Source organism: Pogona vitticeps, chromosome 13, assembly GCF_051106095.1.
Source record: "Pogona vitticeps strain Pit_001003342236 chromosome 13, PviZW2.1, whole genome shotgun sequence".
NCBI classification, from domain to species: domain Eukaryota; kingdom Metazoa; phylum Chordata; class Lepidosauria; order Squamata; family Agamidae; genus Pogona; species Pogona vitticeps.
Genome location: NC_135795.1, coordinates 3,491,238 through 3,508,614, shown reverse-complemented (window position 1 = coordinate 3,508,614; position 17,377 = coordinate 3,491,238). Strand labels below are relative to the sequence as shown.

The 17,377-nt window shown below is 43.6% G+C and overlaps 1 protein-coding gene across 35 annotated transcripts in view; it reads right to left on the bottom strand.

Annotated features, from left to right (window-relative positions):
- The window catches only part of RBFOX1 (RNA binding fox-1 homolog 1), a 1,225,669-nt gene that overhangs the window by 9,568 nt on the left and 1,198,724 nt on the right, over positions 1 to 17,377 (bottom strand). For 7 of the 35 annotated variants that reach the window (XM_078381447.1, XM_078381445.1, XM_078381448.1 and 4 more), the window contains one exon: positions 12,024 to 12,076. The exons of the other annotated variants lie outside the window; for them this stretch is intronic. In XM_078381447.1, the coding sequence (XP_078237573.1) occupies positions 12,024 to 12,076 (53 nt within the window). The remainder of the gene's footprint in view (positions 1 to 12,023; positions 12,077 to 17,377) is intronic. 35 annotated transcript variants of the gene reach the window in all.

Below are 17,377 nucleotides of genomic sequence, written 5' to 3'. Positions count from 1 at the left end.
TGTTGAGAAACGAGTCCTTCAGACGGCGGAAGGCTGTGAGGTGGCGGGCAGAGAAATGGAAAAGCTGAAGCTCTCCAGATCCAAATCTTAGACCAAACACCGGAGGGGTTGTGATGGACATGGAACACTCCATTCTGTGAGTGTTCATTTTAATCACACTTTATTAAAATACCTAAATAGAACTTAAGCCTCCACATAACTTGACACTTGTGAAAGCGGCAGTGGAGGCTTGTCCGCAAGGGCTACCACTAGCCATCCTATGCTTGCCAATCTCTTTACCTTGGAGAAAGCTGAGGACCGTATCCCTCCTATTCTGTCTTTGCGGGAGTATATAAAACATGCATGCACTTTTAGAAGAGGTAGCCATGTGAGCCTGGGCTAACATATCAGGCAAAAGCAAACAAAATATTCTTCTTTTGTTTTTTCCTGATATGCCTCCCGTATGTGTGTGTGTGTCTGTCTGAGTGTCTCTGTGTGCAGCCAGTATCTTGTTGGTGAAACATAGAGTGGAATGGCAATCTTATAGATATTTTCATCCACTCTGGCAGCTCCTTGTCACATAGTTGTAAGATGGCCTTAGTTTGGTTTAGTTTCTGGAGAATTTTCAGGCCCCGTTAAGTGAAATTTCAACTGTCTTCCCCCTTCCTCAGCTTCTCTATGCAGCTTGCTTGACCTCTCCTCTTTCGCTCTTCTCTGTCCTGCCTCTGCTCTCTCGCAGGCTTTGCTGGATGCTTCTCCTTGCCTCCATTGTCTCCTCGCTTCTCCTTCACATCTCTACTCTCTTGCTGGCACAATTCCACATGGAATTGAGCCAGGGTCAGCCACGATGGCTGTAAGGGTGAGATTCTGACCATCAGCTAATTTTGGAATGGTTGCGGAAGTTGGTGTGTGTGTGTGTGTGTGTGTGTGTCTGTGTGTGTGTGTGTGTGTGTGTGTGTGAAATAAGCTATTGCAAGTTGTGGGTTTCCTGTACGAGCAGTGGCTACTCCTCTCTGAGGAACATAGACAAGACATGTCTGTTGTATTTGTTATCTCAAAGAGTTAGAAGTGCAGACATCAGTTTGTTACAGGTTTGTTTTACCAGTTTCTTACAGAAGTGTTTGCACCAGTTTGTTACAGGTTGGAGCGCATGAGAAACACAGGCTCACCCTTTTGTTGTCTGCTGTCTTCCAAGGTTTCAAGGCACTTTATTCCAATAAGCTTTTAATTTGCCCAATTATGTTTTTTTTTAAATGGTTGAGCCTCCTATTTTTTTTAAAGCTTGCTTTTTATCTGCTTATACTTGTCTCTTTTATTGATGGCTGTTTTGATTTCCAGTGATATAAACTGCCCGGTGACATATTTTACAGAGGAAAGATGGGATATAAACTCACATAAATAAGCAATTGAAGGTGCAGGAGAGGGTAGGCATAAGCACTACAGGTTTTTTTTTTAAGCCATTACTTTAATTGACCCAGTGAATTTTCATAGATTATTCCACTTGATTCACCCATTAACACGACATACTCCCACAATCATGAGGGGAGGTGGAATCCAAAAGCCATTGCAGGATCATAAAAAGTCACATCAAAATTGATTCAAAGGTAAAGAGAAGTAAACAGAGAAGTAAAAAAAAAAAAAGAACGGTAGCTGGCTTTCGTTATGAGTGTGCATGTGTATGTGTGTGTAAAAGAAGTGGGCGAACATACATTAAGGGACAGTGAGAACACCATACCTCTTTGTACATTTCTGTGCAAAAAGAAAAAAGAGAGAAAAGGCCAGAATCCTACTGAGGATTTACACCTGAGGAAGCGTGACTGCCCAAAACAAAGTGATAAATTGCTCCAAATTAACAACCCAAATTGTGGCCTAAGGTTGGCTTGTAACCACAAATCTGGACAAAACTTGTTAATTAGCACAAACACGCCACCAGGACTGACACAATCCCACTTCTGTCTTTGTCTATCCCCAAGAGGATTTTGGCCGTATTATCCTGTGTGAGGTCCCATTCAAGGATGTTACCAGACTCCCAGAGAGTAAGGGGCAGAGGGCAGTTCTTAACCTGACCTTATGTACAGTGCCCTGCTCGTTCCCATAAGAACGAACTCTGGCCAAATGGAAGCAAAGAAAGGGGCGTGCTTTGGAATACAGGACAAAGTGATTCTGGAGCCTTCAGTCATCAACAATCAAGGTTATCCAATCTGTACCAACCTGCCCTTCTTTCTGGGCTGCAATTAAGAACATAGGAAAGTGCCTTGTCTCAAGTCAAACCATCGACACCCAATGGCACCAGGTCTCCACAGACATGACCAGTCCTGCTGGAAATACCTTCAATTAAACCTGGGAGGTATCATGTAGAAAGCACCTCCTCCACTGATGGGATGGAGAAAGTTCTCCATTGCACATCCAGATTTATTAAACTTCAAGTTGTGCAGTGTTGGATGGGAAATACAGTGGTGCCTCGCTAGGCAGTTACCCCGCATGACAGTTTTTTCACTAGACATTGACTTTTTGCAGTCGCTATAGCGATTCGCAAAACGGTGATTCCTATGGGGGAATTTCGCTGGACAGTGTTTGGTCCCTGCTTCGCAAACCGATTTTTGCTAGACAACGATTTTGACAGCTCCCTCCGTGCTCGCCAAACGGGTGTTTTCGGGACCTAAGCTTCGCAAGACAGCGATTTAAACAGCTGATTGGCGGTTCGCAAGCGGCTTTCCTATGGCCGATCTTCGCTAGACAACGACGATTCTTCCCCATTGGAAACACATTAAACAGGTTTCAATGCATTCCAATGGGGAAATGCTTTTCACTAGACAATGATTTCGCTAAACAGCGATTTCAGTGGAACGTATTATCATCGTCTAGCGAGGCACCACTGTAATTTCCCTTAATAAACTGAGCTGGCAAACAAAGGGCAATTTACTTGTGCATTCAGGACTCCCAACCAGCTGGACGGACTGCACGTCAGCTTTTGAAGAGATTATTCCCACCCACCCTCTACAGAGCAGAGGCTCAGAAATCACGAGGAAACAGAGATGTTGCCTTACGAAGGAAGATATTTCGGAAGGACCCACACATAGAGATTATCCCAGCATATGCATCTTTTCTTTTTCCAGATGATGAATAGACTATTTTTTTTCCTCCTCAGGGTGACCTCTACCTTCAGAATATGATGGTTTTATTATGATTAATAAATTTCATTTCCACAGAGGAAAAGGAACGGTGTCAGCTTAAACTGAAAGCATGCCGGCTCCCTTCTTTTTAAATGCTAATTTTAAAACACGCCTTTACATGACATGAAAATTGAGAAGCTCAAAAGGTTAGCCTTGTGGATGCAGATACTGTTCTCAAAGGGATGACAGAAGAGGCGGTATTGTTAGTTTGGGAGCCAGGAAACCGGGATTTGTCAACTAGCTTTGTCAACGGGCTGTCTGTTGGGTTTCTTTTGTCATAATCTTTCCTTTCAACAAGACGTTTGGATTGTTGCTCTTCGTCTGATTCATCTCTGGACTCTAAACGGCATTTGTCTGTGCACACAGACTTCGCTGCTGCTGCGAGGGAGATGGTGGAAAGGAGAGGAGAAAGATAGGGGGGAAATGGTAGGAATAATTTTATGGAGCTGAACTTCACTTCTGAACTGGTCCCACTGCGACCAGTCTCCCCAACTGAATGATTTTGGCGAAACATGGACTTAAGAGGCTTCGAACAAGGGTTCTTCTAGAGTAGAGTTGGGCAATGTGTAATTCCTTATATATGCCATCAACCTCCATCAGCTCCCAGCCCAGAAATGCCAGTAGCGAAGGATGCGGGGAATTTCAAATCAACAATATTTGAAGAGTTGAATATTCACTTTCCACCTAATCTAGAGTCATCACGAGTGCCTTGTTTACCCACATACCTGTCCATAGGGTCTTAATAAACCTCTATTCCCCCCCCCCAACCTATCTAGGATTGCAAAACCAGAAAGTATAGAGGGTCAAACATGATTCTGGTCACTGGCTTAGCCTGAAATCTAAACCACATGACTTCTGAGGACACGTCCTCAAACGGATGAGAGAGAAGGTTTAGGAGCATAGCGCTATCCCTGAAGCCACAGAGCACTGGTTCTCAACTTTGGGTCCTCAGACTGGACTGCAATTCCTAGAAATCCTGGCCAGCACAGCTGGTGGTGAAGGCTTCTGGGAGTTTTAGTCCAAGAACATCTGGGGACTCAAGGCTGGGAACCAGAGCCATAGAGGGCTGTTACAAGATTTCCTACAAGCAGTGGTGTTCCCTGGGCATCTCTCCTGCTAGCCTGTCCTCATGACTTCCTTTCTTTTTCCTCTTTCCCTCCTCCTTTGCAAGTCCCAGACTGTTGTTCTACTGGACATTCAATTATGCTGTCACTTTGTTGTAAGAGCAAGACATTAACCCACCCTATGTACACGTGACACGTTAAGGCCTTTGATGAGAAGAAAAACTGTAGTTCAATGGTAGAGCAAATGCTGGGCTAGATGAGGGCCCCACGTTCAACTCTAGCATCACCAGGCAGGGCTAACAGAGAAACTCACTTGAAAATGTGAGGAACCAGCTAGAGGTGACAATATTAGTCTAGAGGACCAATAGTGTTAGTCTAGAGCAATGGTCCCCAACCTTGGGCCTCCAGATGTTCTTGGATTTCAGCTCCCAGAAATTCTGGCCAACAGAGGTGGTGGTGAAGACTTCTGGGAGTTGTAGTCCAAGTACATCTGGAGGCCCAAGGTTGGGGACCACTGGTCTAGAGGACGAATGGCAATATGTTCCTGTATGGTGCTAAACCATATAGGGCAACCGAACCAGTTAAGCGAATCAAGATGCGTGATTAGGATCATGTGGTCCTAAACTAGTAGACAGCGCCATACTGGATTCAGGCCCAGATCTGTACAGATCCTTTCTGCAGTGCCATGTGTTTCTATGTTTTCCTTGTGGCCGATGGACTTCATTTTTGCTTAGTGGGTTCACAAGTTCAGATGGGCAGAAGCCATTGGTTTGTGCTGGGTCTTTTAACAGCCAAACAGCTATGTGATGCTTCAAAGCCTTGCCTCCTCTAAGCGGGCACCCAATCAGAGGCAGCACCCTGAGGAGGCAGGGCAGGGCAGATGCCTCCAAGTGGGCCCCTGCCAGAGGAGGCAGGGCTTTGAAATGCCAAACACCTGTTTGGCCACTAAATGAACTGGCACGAACTGTCGATTCGGTGGCTTGTGCCCATCTCTATTCACAAGTCCTCTGGCCCTCTCCTAAGTGCCTACATCCATACAGATGTGACATTTAACTTTGGGTGTCTGGCAAAAAGTGTCTCCCTTTGCCATATAGCTGTAGAACCACATAATTTTGGGATTACTCATAATCTTGTTCTTCTCTCTCTCTGTGTGTATATATACTCTCTCTCTCTCTCTCTCTCTGTGTGTGTGTGTGTGTGTATGTCTATATACATCTATTTTATGTTTCTTTTGCACCGCTTTGTTATCAACAGACCCTAGGAGTACAACCCCCCCTCCATTTACAAATTGCAGAACCCCAGCTCGCCTTAATCTTGTCAAGTTGTCACGTTTGACTAGCCATGTGAACTGACCTAGAACTGCGAGAGCAAGAAAGGCAAGCTGTCAAAGAGATAATGACAAAGATGCCAGGAAGGTTTGCCAGTGTTTCTCACCAGGCGGGGGAGGAGGATTAATCAAATTGCAACTATGCAGGAAGAAAGGATAATCCCAGTGTTTGCTGGTTTAAAACCATCCACTCCCCAGTTGGGCATCTTACCCTTAAGAGCTAACATGCAGTGCCTGCAAGAATATAAGTCAATTCCCATGTAAGCCAAGCACCTCTATTTACTGCTATGATGAGTAATGTTGAAAGTACCAACAGAAGAGATTGCTGAATTCATTGTGAAAATTTAGTTGTGTGCTTTAGTGTAAAAATGTCAATATACAGGGATGTACATTTCAGATGTATTTGGACTCCAGATCTCTAATTCTTCTTTCAGAAGTACTACTTACTGGTCCCAGACCCCTAAATTGTGCTCACCAGGAGAAAAGATCTAGTTGGCAGATTCCTCACACTGGATAGGATTAACTTTCTGTTTGAAAAGAAAGCTTCTCAGCAACCACTAGGATTGCAAATAGCTGTTTATGGCCAGTTTGCTACATTCATTCATTCATTCATTCATTCATTCATTCATTCATTCATTCATTCATTCATTCAATCATTCAATCATTCAATCATTCAATCATTCATTCTTGATTGTGTGAAGGCTATCCCTGTGAATTATAGGTAGAAAAAGAGAAACCCACTTTGCAATGGGAACGTATTATCAGGAGTTTACCAGATTAGCTACCAGCATCTAAAGGAATTGAACTAGTAAACCAACTAAAAACAGGTGAAGTTCCAGCTTGTGATGCTAATCCTCCAGAATTAATTAAGAGAAACATTGGGTGGTGGGGTCCAATATTGGAAAAATATTTTTACAAATGTAGACTGGAATGCCCACATGCTATCTGATTAGAGTATGGCTATCCTAATCCTAATCTTAATCCTAATCTTGAAAAAGGGAAAGAAGGATAATCCAGCAGATTTTTATCTAGTTAGCTTGTTGCCTTTAATGAATGAGTTCTACCCTAGACACCTTTACCGGAAACGTCATAGCTGGATAGAATCTGGAAATATTTGACTGACAAACAAGCGGACTTCAGAACAGTGAGATCCACCCAGGATCAGGCTCTGATTTGCAGTATTTAGTGGAAAAATATACCAGTAAATCTAAAGGGTCCCTGATGGCAGCTTTTATTGATCTAAAGTCTGCTTTTGATTCTGAGACAAACTTTGGCGTAAGCTTGAGGGCTCTTCAACAGACCCACATTTATTATTGCTTATCGACAAGCTACGTGTAAACACAAACCTGAACATGAGGTGTAATTGGGAGAATGTCTAGTGAATATTCTACATATAACAGTTAAGCAAGGTTGTGTATTGGCCCCATTGCTATTTAATTTCTATATTAACTCACAGGGCCCAACTCTTAGTCAGCCAGATTTCCAAATTTCCACAATAGTAGGAAGGCACCGCTCAGTGTTATTATATGCTGATGATGCCGTGCTATTGTCGGAGACCCCTGTTGTCTTAAAGAGAACATTGCATGTCTATAACGTTAAAGGCATGAGGAAATCCTCCAAATAGAGTATGAAAAAATGAAGGTAATAATGCCTGAAAAAAAGACCGAAGCTTTATAAATGGTTAATAAACGTTCGGATGATTGAGCAGACAAGGGCCTTTAAATACGTATGTGTTGTCTTTCAAGTAGAGATGGCCGGACTGATGGTTCGTGCTGATTTGGCCAAGGGCAGAACAGATGTTCCATGGATTACCCTGCCTCCTCCAATAGGTGCCCACTTGGAAGCAGTACCCTGGCTTTCCTGCCCCGCCTCCTCTGGGTGCTCCCTTTGAGTGGGCGCTCTCCAGAGTGGGCAAGGCACTGAACCGCAGCATTCGACTGTTGGTTGAACCAGCACGAACCGATGAACCAGTGAACCATTTGAAGCAAATGACACTTCTTGGGCAGATGCAGAACGTATTGCCCAAGCAGAACGGAGATTTGCTTGTGAAGTAGTAAAAAAAGTTTGTTTTTTTTAACCAAGGGGGGAATACACACTGTTGCTTTCTGCATGTATAGATGGCACATACAGATGAAAACAGTATGGAGACTTCAGCAGGTTAAAAATGTGGCAATAAATTGATTATGTGACTAGTACATTCAACCATAAATCCCCGGTCCTCACACGCCTACGTTGTCTCCCTGTCAATTATTCCATAATCCAATTCAAGGTGCTGGTTATGACCTATTGAGCTCTATATAGTTTGGGACCTCAGTACTGGGTTATCTCTCTTGGAAATTAGCTCCTCTCCATCCAGGTTGCTAAATGTGGCCACTCTGAGAGAGGCCAAAAAAGTGGCAAAAAGGAATTGCACTCCCTTCGTGGTGGCCCCTAGTCTCTGGAATAAGTTACCATCTGAGATACACTAGGCTTCTTGTCTATTTCTGTTCAAGAAACTGGTGGAAAACAGCATTAGTCAAAGCTGCCTTCAACAACTGATTCTCTCAGATGCTCTTCATGTTTCTTGTTTCCATAGACCTAAATGGTTAAATCATCACATTGTTGGATGCATTTTGTCACGTGGGGCTTAAGGTTTTATCCCGTAAACCACCCGGAGTAGCGTTCGCACTAACAGGGCGGTATGTCAATCAATCAAACAAACATGTACAAAACACACACTCTCTGTGTTCTTTCTCTAGCATGCTCAGCATCATTTTACATATGGAAATGATCAGCAGAGAAAGGGAAGGGTTTTATCTATCCAATAGCCACATGATAGACAGGTAGCCATTTCGTAAGGGGCCCATTCACTTAAAACCCAATTCCTGAAATTACATTTCAGAACCAACCCAAAGGCCATCAGACCCTTTAAAACAGGACCAGTCTATGAAAAATAAATGTAAAAAAAACCACAATGAAAAAATGGAATGCCATTTTCTCAAAGAAAAGAGGGACACCCACCCCAGTGCATTCTGTTCCTTTTTTTTCCAAAAAGAAATGTTTGTCTTCCTCATTATGACAATGTTTTGCCAGCAAAATCTCAAGAAGGAAGGGAGGAAAGGCTGAGTAAGCAGTTGAGCATTTCACTGTAAGATCAAAACCAATGCAATAGTTGGCATTTGCGGCAACATTTAAAAAGAAGAATATATTTTAATTGTTCTCACTACTGCTAAAGAGTAAGTGACCCGAAACAGGTGAAATCTAGGGTTCTTATACATTCGAGAGTAGTGCATAGAACTTCACAAGATGCCAGTTTTTCACACTACTCCTTGACATATGGAAACATTCCCATTTCATGAAAGAAACAGATGCATCACCATCTTTTTCTTCTAATGACCATGTGTGTGTGTGTTTTCTGTGCTGTTGATTTGGAAGTGACTTACAGCGATTCTAGTAGGTAAGTGAGCTATTTAGAAATGTTTGTTCGAGTTGGTCATGAACCAGAAAAAAACAAATCAAAAGAAGGGTTCCTGAACTGGTTCACAAATGAACCCCGAACCAGCCCGATTCATTGGTTTTTGTAGTTCGTAGTTTGGAACCACAAATGAAGCATGAACCAGGAAAAAAACTACGAAACGGGTTGCTTCGTGGTTTGGCTTTGTGCTCTTCTCTATTGGTTTTATCAGTTCTGCCCTTCCAGGGCTTGAGCAGGGAGTGGATCTCTGTTCTCCAGAGTCCCAATCCATCACTCCATCCACTACACCCAATTGTGGATTCCTCTAATGATCACAGTAAGGATAAAAGATTTCCTTTTTTGTTTTCAAAAGTCAGCATGTGCAACAGAAGCCAGTACTATACATATATATCCAGCGTTGGTCACAAAAACCAGATCCAGTTTTGAAAGTACTGCCAAAGCATGCCTGAACCATTTTGCCCTGTCCTACAATCCCAGAGAACACAGTGAAATGTATCCAGCAATTATTTACAAATTATAGTACAGAAGACAGAAAACCAGTAATAGTTGTAGAAGTGAACTAGGAGTTCAAGTGACAATGAAAACATAGTTCAAATGTGAATACGATTGCTTAGCTAAGGACTCTTAAGATAATTCTTAGTGCTAAAAGCCCTGGAAAGATTGCATTGGAGTGAGAAGTACAATGGCATCAGCTGATACCAGGCTTCGGTCGCTGTTAGAGGTGGGCACAAACTTTGGTTAGGAGGTTAGTGCTGGTTCGTATGCATGGCACCACAGGTGCTGAACATCCTCTGCTTCCATGGCTGGATCCCCCACTCACCAGCCGGTGTGCTCTCCTCTCTTCCTCCTCTTCGGCTGTTCAACCAGTATCCCGCAGGAGCATGGGCATCCTGCCCAGCCACCTTGGCTGATCACCCACTCAGGCAAGGAGGCAGGACAGACAAATGCGTGCTCCTACCAGGGACTGGTTGAACAGCTGAAAAGGAGGAGGAGAGGAGAGAGCACGCTGCTGGTGAGTGAGTCGTTGGCCAGGGAGGTAAGAGAAGGGAAAATGTGGCATCTATGGATACCAACCAGCATGAACCTCCAAACTGAAGTTCATGCCCATTTCTAGCTGAGGTCCTAAACCCACTTGGAGTTGGTCCCATTAAATGAAATAGAACTTACTTCCAAGTGTAAACATGGATAGAACTGCGATGTTAAATTGCAATGCAAAGCTTTCCTTGGGCTAAGAGAAAACCCAATATTTCATTGGTGATTAGGGATGTGTTCTGTGACAAAAAAAAAAATCAGAGGGTCAAATTAGACATTAAAGGGAAGAACGTTCTCCACAATTAACCCATTTCCCCTCCTCATGATGGGATTTCTTTTGTGATAACAGCCTCGGCAATCAGATTTTCACATTAAGTCAGACTTTACCTTCCCGTGACCAGTTATGACCCAATGAATACTAAATGCAAGATACACAGGTGAAGATAATTGTGTGCTATGAGAAAGGGACTAATGTCACTTGAGGGAGCACCTCTTCTAAAAACATACTGAGGGTACTGTCTAGTTTGACCCGGAGATAAATGTGGCTCATGAATCATGATAACAGAAAGGGAGTCTCATCATTTAACAGATGTGCTGCCCCTAAAAGCAATTTTTGCCCTAAAACATTAGAGTAAACTCTTAGAGCTTACGGTGACTTTTCCATTTCCTCAAAGTCTGCCATTCAAGGGAGCAACAACATCTACTACCTTTAAACTGTCTGTGATTGTCTGAGGAGCCTTACAGTGTTGTCATCATCATGACACTGCCATGCAGTAACCCCAATTTCCAGACTCCTACATTGCTTCCAAAGAGTGCCTAGGTTTTAGATGATCTTACACACTTGCCACCCAGTTAATCTAAGAAGAATCTGCTGCTGGTCCCTCTAAACTGGTCATGAACCCCCATGCTTTTTACCTTCTGTGTGTGTGTGTGTGTGTGTGTGTGTGAGAGAGAGAGAGAGAGAGAGAGAGAGAGAGACAGAGAGAAAGAGTTGGAGGGAGGGAGAAACTTTAAAACAGTCAGGCTTGGGCACCCCCCATAGCTCTAAGAAAGACCCTCTCAAGAACCTACAACTCTGCCCCTTGAGTTCGGGAGCTAAGGATTGCCTTCCTATTGGTGCAGATAAAGCAGCCTTGGTTGAAAGTTCTAAAGCCCATGAAGTCTCCTAATGTTAGGGTAATTCTCAAGAGTACATATACTCAACATGCATGTGAGTGTTTAGGAAATATGCCCTGAGAGAGAAGCCTAGATGGAGCCTAATTCTCTGAGCCTATTTGGAACATTGGCAGAAACAATGGCTACTACCTTAGTTGCTATGACTCTGTTAACCACACCTGTGGATTCTTGTTACTTTCCTTCCTTCCTTCCTTCCTTCCTTCCTTCCTTCCTTCCTTCCTTCCTTCCTTCCTTCCTTCCTTCCTTCCTTCCTTCCTTCCTTCCTTCCTTCCTTCCTTCCTTCCTTCCTTCCTTCCTTCCTTCCTTCTAACAGCAGCTCCTTCCTTCCTTCCAGCATCATCTTCCTTCCTTCCTTCCTTCCTTCCTTCCTTCCTTCCTTCCTTCCTTCCTTCCTTCCTTCCTTCCTTCCTTCCTTCCTTCCTTCCTTCCAACAGCAGCTCATTCCTTCCTTCCAGCATCATCTCTCTCTCCTTCCTTCCTTCCTTCCTTCCTTCCTTCCTTCCTTCCTTCCTTCCTTCCTTCCTTCCTTCCTTCCTTCCTTCCTTCCTTCCTTCCTTCCTTCCTTTGATTTTATTTTAAAGAAAATTGCAGTTGCTTTCCTAGATCATGTAACTGTGAAACAAAACACCAGCGTCAGCAGAAACACTGAACGTGTTCCCTGCGCCGAAGCCTAGAGGCTCTGAGCTACAACTGAGTGAAGCTATTCCAAAGATTTATCTTACGGGCTTTACTAGGCTTTCTCTAGTGATTAACTGCAGCATGTGTAAAAGGATATTGAGACTCGGATGGATGCATCAAGAAGTATCAATGATTGTTACCTGCAGAGGTGTTACAAGAAATTTCATCTGTTGCAACGAAGACGAATTGATTTCTGCAAGAGAAGATAAAATTCACAATACTGCTTGCTGACTAGGACATGCGCTAGCTGCCGATTGAATTTATGTTTACAGATGGGTTAAGGGGGAAGGTGCTTAATTTTAATGAATGTAGAGAGGAGTGTTGACATAGCCTGTTAACCTAAGAGTTGCTAAGGATCTTGATGGAGACATGCTGGGATCCTTTCGATGACATCATGGTGACTCTGAAAGGCTGTATACAAACTCCAGCATCAAAAACTCATGGTATAAGGCTAGGGGAAAGATCTCATACTAAATTGGGCTGGAAAAAAAAATCCCTTTCGTCAATGAGCTATGTTGGACTAATGTATCAGCTGGAGGAAGGTGAACTATGATGGTTTTCAAAGGCAACAATTTCTTTTTAATAATAAAGGGGGTGAGAAGGATAATCAAAACAAATTAAAAAACATAGAAAGAAAGAAAAAGAAAGAAAAGAAAAGAAGCAGCAAACACCGGATGCTTAGAATTTCTAACCTGAAACATTAAAAAAATGTTTCTATATACTCCGCACAAGCATTCATAACATATTACATTCTCAGACACAGTCATTTCAGCACTAATATTAATTGTCCCCAGATTATCTTAAGATGCTAGGACTGACATTCAACCTTCTCTTGGCAAAGTCTTTTACTCTGCCCCCTAAAAGGGGGGGGGGGGAGGGAAGGACCCCTGTAGCCGAGAACATTTTAATGGTTTGGAATAGGACAAATTATCATAATAAAAGATCACATATCCATTCTGGCTAAACATGCCTCGTTTACTCATGCAATCATTCCGCTGGAAGGCTAGCAGAAGTAAAAGTGTGTGTACCAAGGGCGTAGACAAATGCACCATGCATGACAGCTTGGGTGTACTGCACAAGCACCACTTAATGAATGGCAGTAGCGCAACAGCGGCGGCAGTGGCAGAGCAAAGGAGACAGTGCTGCGATTCGCACACGAGGTTGGACCACTGCAACATAGAAGCCAGTCTCATGCTCCACAAAAGCAATAAAAACGGAAGCCAAGATGCGGATTGGGTGACTGCTTAAGAGCTCATCCTTGGGGTCCTCTATCCACTTAAGTCAAAGTACTCAGATTTCCAAGTCCAGGATCATCCTTCCCTCCCCACAAGCCACAAAAATGCTCGTCTTATGAAAGCTTGACCACTCTTGAGAGGAATGGGCAGTGTCCGTCCTCTTGTTGTTGCATCAGCCTTCTTTCTATCTTAAGAGCAACTGGAATGTGACACATGGGCCCCGTTGTGCAAGGAGGTTGTGATAGGTAAATGTCCCATTCCAAGTCAACTTCGAGCCACACACACGGCATCAGGCAAAATTTTTCTAGCACCCACAGAAATAGGGAAATTGCAAATCACACAAGTGCACTACGCACTTGAACCTATGATATGGACTGAGGATTTAGTACTGCAGCTGTATCTTAAGTACAGATGTATCTTAAGTAGCATTTAGTCCTTGGGAGCAACAATCACAGACAGATCACAGTGCGTTCACCATTAGCCAGGTCAATATGTCCTGGACAGATATTGTTTTTGTTTCTGTCTCTCTATCACCCAGGCTACAGAGCAATCAGGATACGTGTGGGAATTTTAAAATGATGGGGTGTAGTGTAACACTGAGGTGGACTGAGGGTGTCTGTCTCTTCAGATGGGGTTGGATTCCGGAGAAGCTGGTGTGTGTGATTTCATGGGGGCAGCGAACCTGTCCTGAGTGTGGGTCTGATCATTGTGAGAGCTATCCAACGGGCTGAACCCATTTTGAGGACAAGGTTCTGAAACTCGGATCGCTCATGGACATTTCGGACTAAAACGGGGAGCGCATTCGCCACCCCCAGCAAAACAGTCATTAGAAGCTAACGGTGGACTACAGTTTCCATCATCCTGGCTAGGCACAGCCAAATATGTGTGGGGAAAGGCTGCACTGTGTCTTTCAGAGTTGTAACACTTGAATGGGGCTATAATAATACAGTGGTGCCTCGCATAGCGATTGCTCCGCATAGCGAAGAAACGCTTTGCGACACTGTTTTTGCAATGGCCCCTATGGGGAAAATTTGCTTTGCGATGATCGCTTCCCCGCGATCATCGCAAAGGCCCCATTTTCAGCCAGCTGACAAAATGGCCGCCCACTGTGTTGCCTCGCTTTAGAGGCACCGAAAATGGCCGACGCAACGGAGGATTTTCGCTTAAGGTTAGTTTAGGAGCCCATATGAACACATTGAAGGGGGTTCAATGCGTTTCTATGGCCTTTTAAAAATCACTTAGTGATGAAATCGCTTAGCAATGATTTTTGCTGCACGGATTAACGTTGCTAAGCAAGGCACCACTGTAATAATAATAAAAAAATCTCTTACAATTAGCAAAGTCTAAGTACATAAACTCATCAGACCGATAGATGCGTTTAGAAAACAGAACTAGAAACACATCTGTGTGGTATCTTGTCATGTACTTCCCTTTTCCCTCACTTAAAACCTCTTCCCCATGTTGCTGGATCAATTCAGGGCGTATTTAAACTCTGCTAGAACATAGTCAATGTGTTTGATCCTTAATGAGGATTTGATTGGTTTCTGAAAAACTAACATAAGTTAGAATCCAGGTGTTCAGAGAGCCGTGGGGTTTTGTTCTGGGCTATTAAACATGAGAAAAGAGCTCAAATATGTTATCGCTGGCCATGTGTAAAAGCAGTCAGAAGCACTTAATCACAAAGGCCTTTGCAACTTTTCAGCGCTTTGCAAAGAGTATGAATTTTATACAAGGATCACGAAAGTGAGAAACTGCATTGTTTTGTGGTCACGTGGCCCCAGAATTTGGAGATAACACTGCATAAGCAACACCCTGCAAGCAAAAGATAATAAATTACTTGGCGGGGGCGGTCGTTAAATGTAATGAAATGAAGGTACAAGAAGTGGGAATGTAGTTACTGTAATGTGTAATATTTTCCTAATTATGTATCGAAGTCACATTTAAGGGCATCCTCACAAACATCTGGAAAAGTCTTCATGTTTCCTATGATTCTCTTTCCCCTAAGTTTTCTTTAAGTAACAGAAATGTAATGGAAACATAAAGAATTACTTTACAAATGTTGTAAAGAGTTTAAAAATTACTTTGTAAATGCCTAAGACCAGCAATATGAGTGAATAAAAGGTAGTTATACAGAGGGTGGGCAGGATCTGTTCTGGATCGTCCTAAAGTGCAGGACATGTCATAAGGGGCTCAAGTCACAGGAATTCAGCTGAATCTCAGGAAAAAAAAACTTCTTCACTGTTAGAGCAGTACGACAATGGAGCCCATGATCTCAGAGGGACTGGGTGAGCTCTCCAATGCTGGAGGCCTTCAAGAGGAAATTGGATGACCCTCTATCTGATCTGCTTTGATTTGGATTCCTGCACTGAGCAGGGAATTAGACTTGATGACCCTTCCAACTCCATGGTTCTATGATCAAAAGTAAAATCTGACAGTCTGAATTGCACTGGGTTTTAGCCAATTACACCTTATTCTGAATGGCCTTCTCTTTAGGATGGTGGTTCCCAGTCTTGGGTCCCAGATGTTCTTGGACCATAACCTGCTAGCACAGCTACGTAGTAACGAAGGCTCCCAGGTGTTTTAGTCCAAGAACATCTGGGGACCCAGATGTTTTAGCTTTGAATTACCTATTTCAGAACCCAAAGACTTTGGAGATGGTCATTGTAGGTTTTTCGGGCTCTTTGGTGGCCATGTTCTGGAGGTTCCAGAACATGGACACACAGCCCGAAAAAACTACGACAATCATTGGATCCCGGCCATGAAAGTCTTCGAGAATATTTTGGAGATGCTTTCCAACGCTACAATTCTGTGAACGTATGAGCTGCAGAACATGGCTCTTTGGGTGGTTTACCTTTTATGTTTAAATCTACAATCTAAACAGGAGAGCACCGTACCCCAAAATGGAAGAGTAACCCACCCCAACCTCTTGTTTTCAGGCCCGACTGGTTTTGCATGGAACTGGGACTCAGACTGGGACAGTTTTGCATGGAAGAGGAATATTGAACTCGGCTCCTTGTGATGTCAGGTGGAGAGGATGAATTTGCTCTGGGTGTTAGCCTGATTGTCAATACCTACTGCAAAGTGGTGTGTGTGTGTGTGAGAGACAGAGCCAAATAGAGTGAATGAATAGCCCTCTGTGTGAATTCTTCTAACAGCAGAAACTCTAAAGCATGCAAGGCAATGAGAAAGGCAAGAGTGTTTTTGAGCATGTGTCAAAGCCATAAGAATGAACCCCAAATCTAGGACTGTCAGGTTGGTTGCACCCTGTTCGTTAATTTTTCCATTCCAAAGCCTTAGAGCTCAAGAACAGGTTTCCAAAACTGGCACCTCTCATTTTGGGCAACTCACACCCTTTTCTAGGATTTCCTGTTTTCAGAAGGACATGACCCCTTCATCTTTATTTCACACACACACACACACACACACACACACACACACACACACACAGAGAGAGAGAGAGAGAGAGAGAGAGAGAGAGAGACCTCCAAACCGTTTCCTGTTGGAAGGGGTCCTGGGGAGTGGCACAGCAACAACCTGGCCAGCGACCAGACTAAGAAGCAAACAGATTTTCCCTCTCTGCTTTCCCACAGGTTGTTGAGAATTTCTGTCTCCTCTAGAGCAAGGTCCTGTTTCCCTTTGGCAGAGATCCATGGATTTCTGCACTGAGCAGAAGGGTTGAATCATATCGCCTTATAGGCCCCTTCCAATTCTGTTTTTCAATGGTTCTAGAGAGGCTAGGGTGGTGAAATGGGGAGAATGAAGTACTAGGAGAGCTGTTTTCAAATCCCCACTCAGCCATGGATACTCACGGCTATGAAAACCACTCCATATATATCTCACATGCCTTGAAAACCCTATTAAGGTCGCTGTAATCTGGCCGTTGAGTTATGGCAACTGGGCTTCTGTCTTTTTAGGTTGAAACATGTCACTACTCATCCAAGTGGCTTCTTCAGTCCGAAGAAGCTGCTTGGATGAATAGCAAAACATGTCAACCTAACAAGAAAGAAGCTCAGTTGCCGTGACTCAACTTCAAGATAACCACACCTGGAAAACAGGGGGTCTTGGCTGAGTTGCAGCCCATTCAGCCCCTGCTTCATCAGTGTAATCATCTCAGATGCCTCTGGTATCCCAAGACTTTGCCTGGGGTGATCCCCCATTGCTCTAGGGCAGTCAATCAGATTGGGAGAGGGCATTGAGAAATTCAGCAGCAGCTCCTTAAGATCAAGAAGCTCTCAGGAACACACCAAGGGCATTCTTCT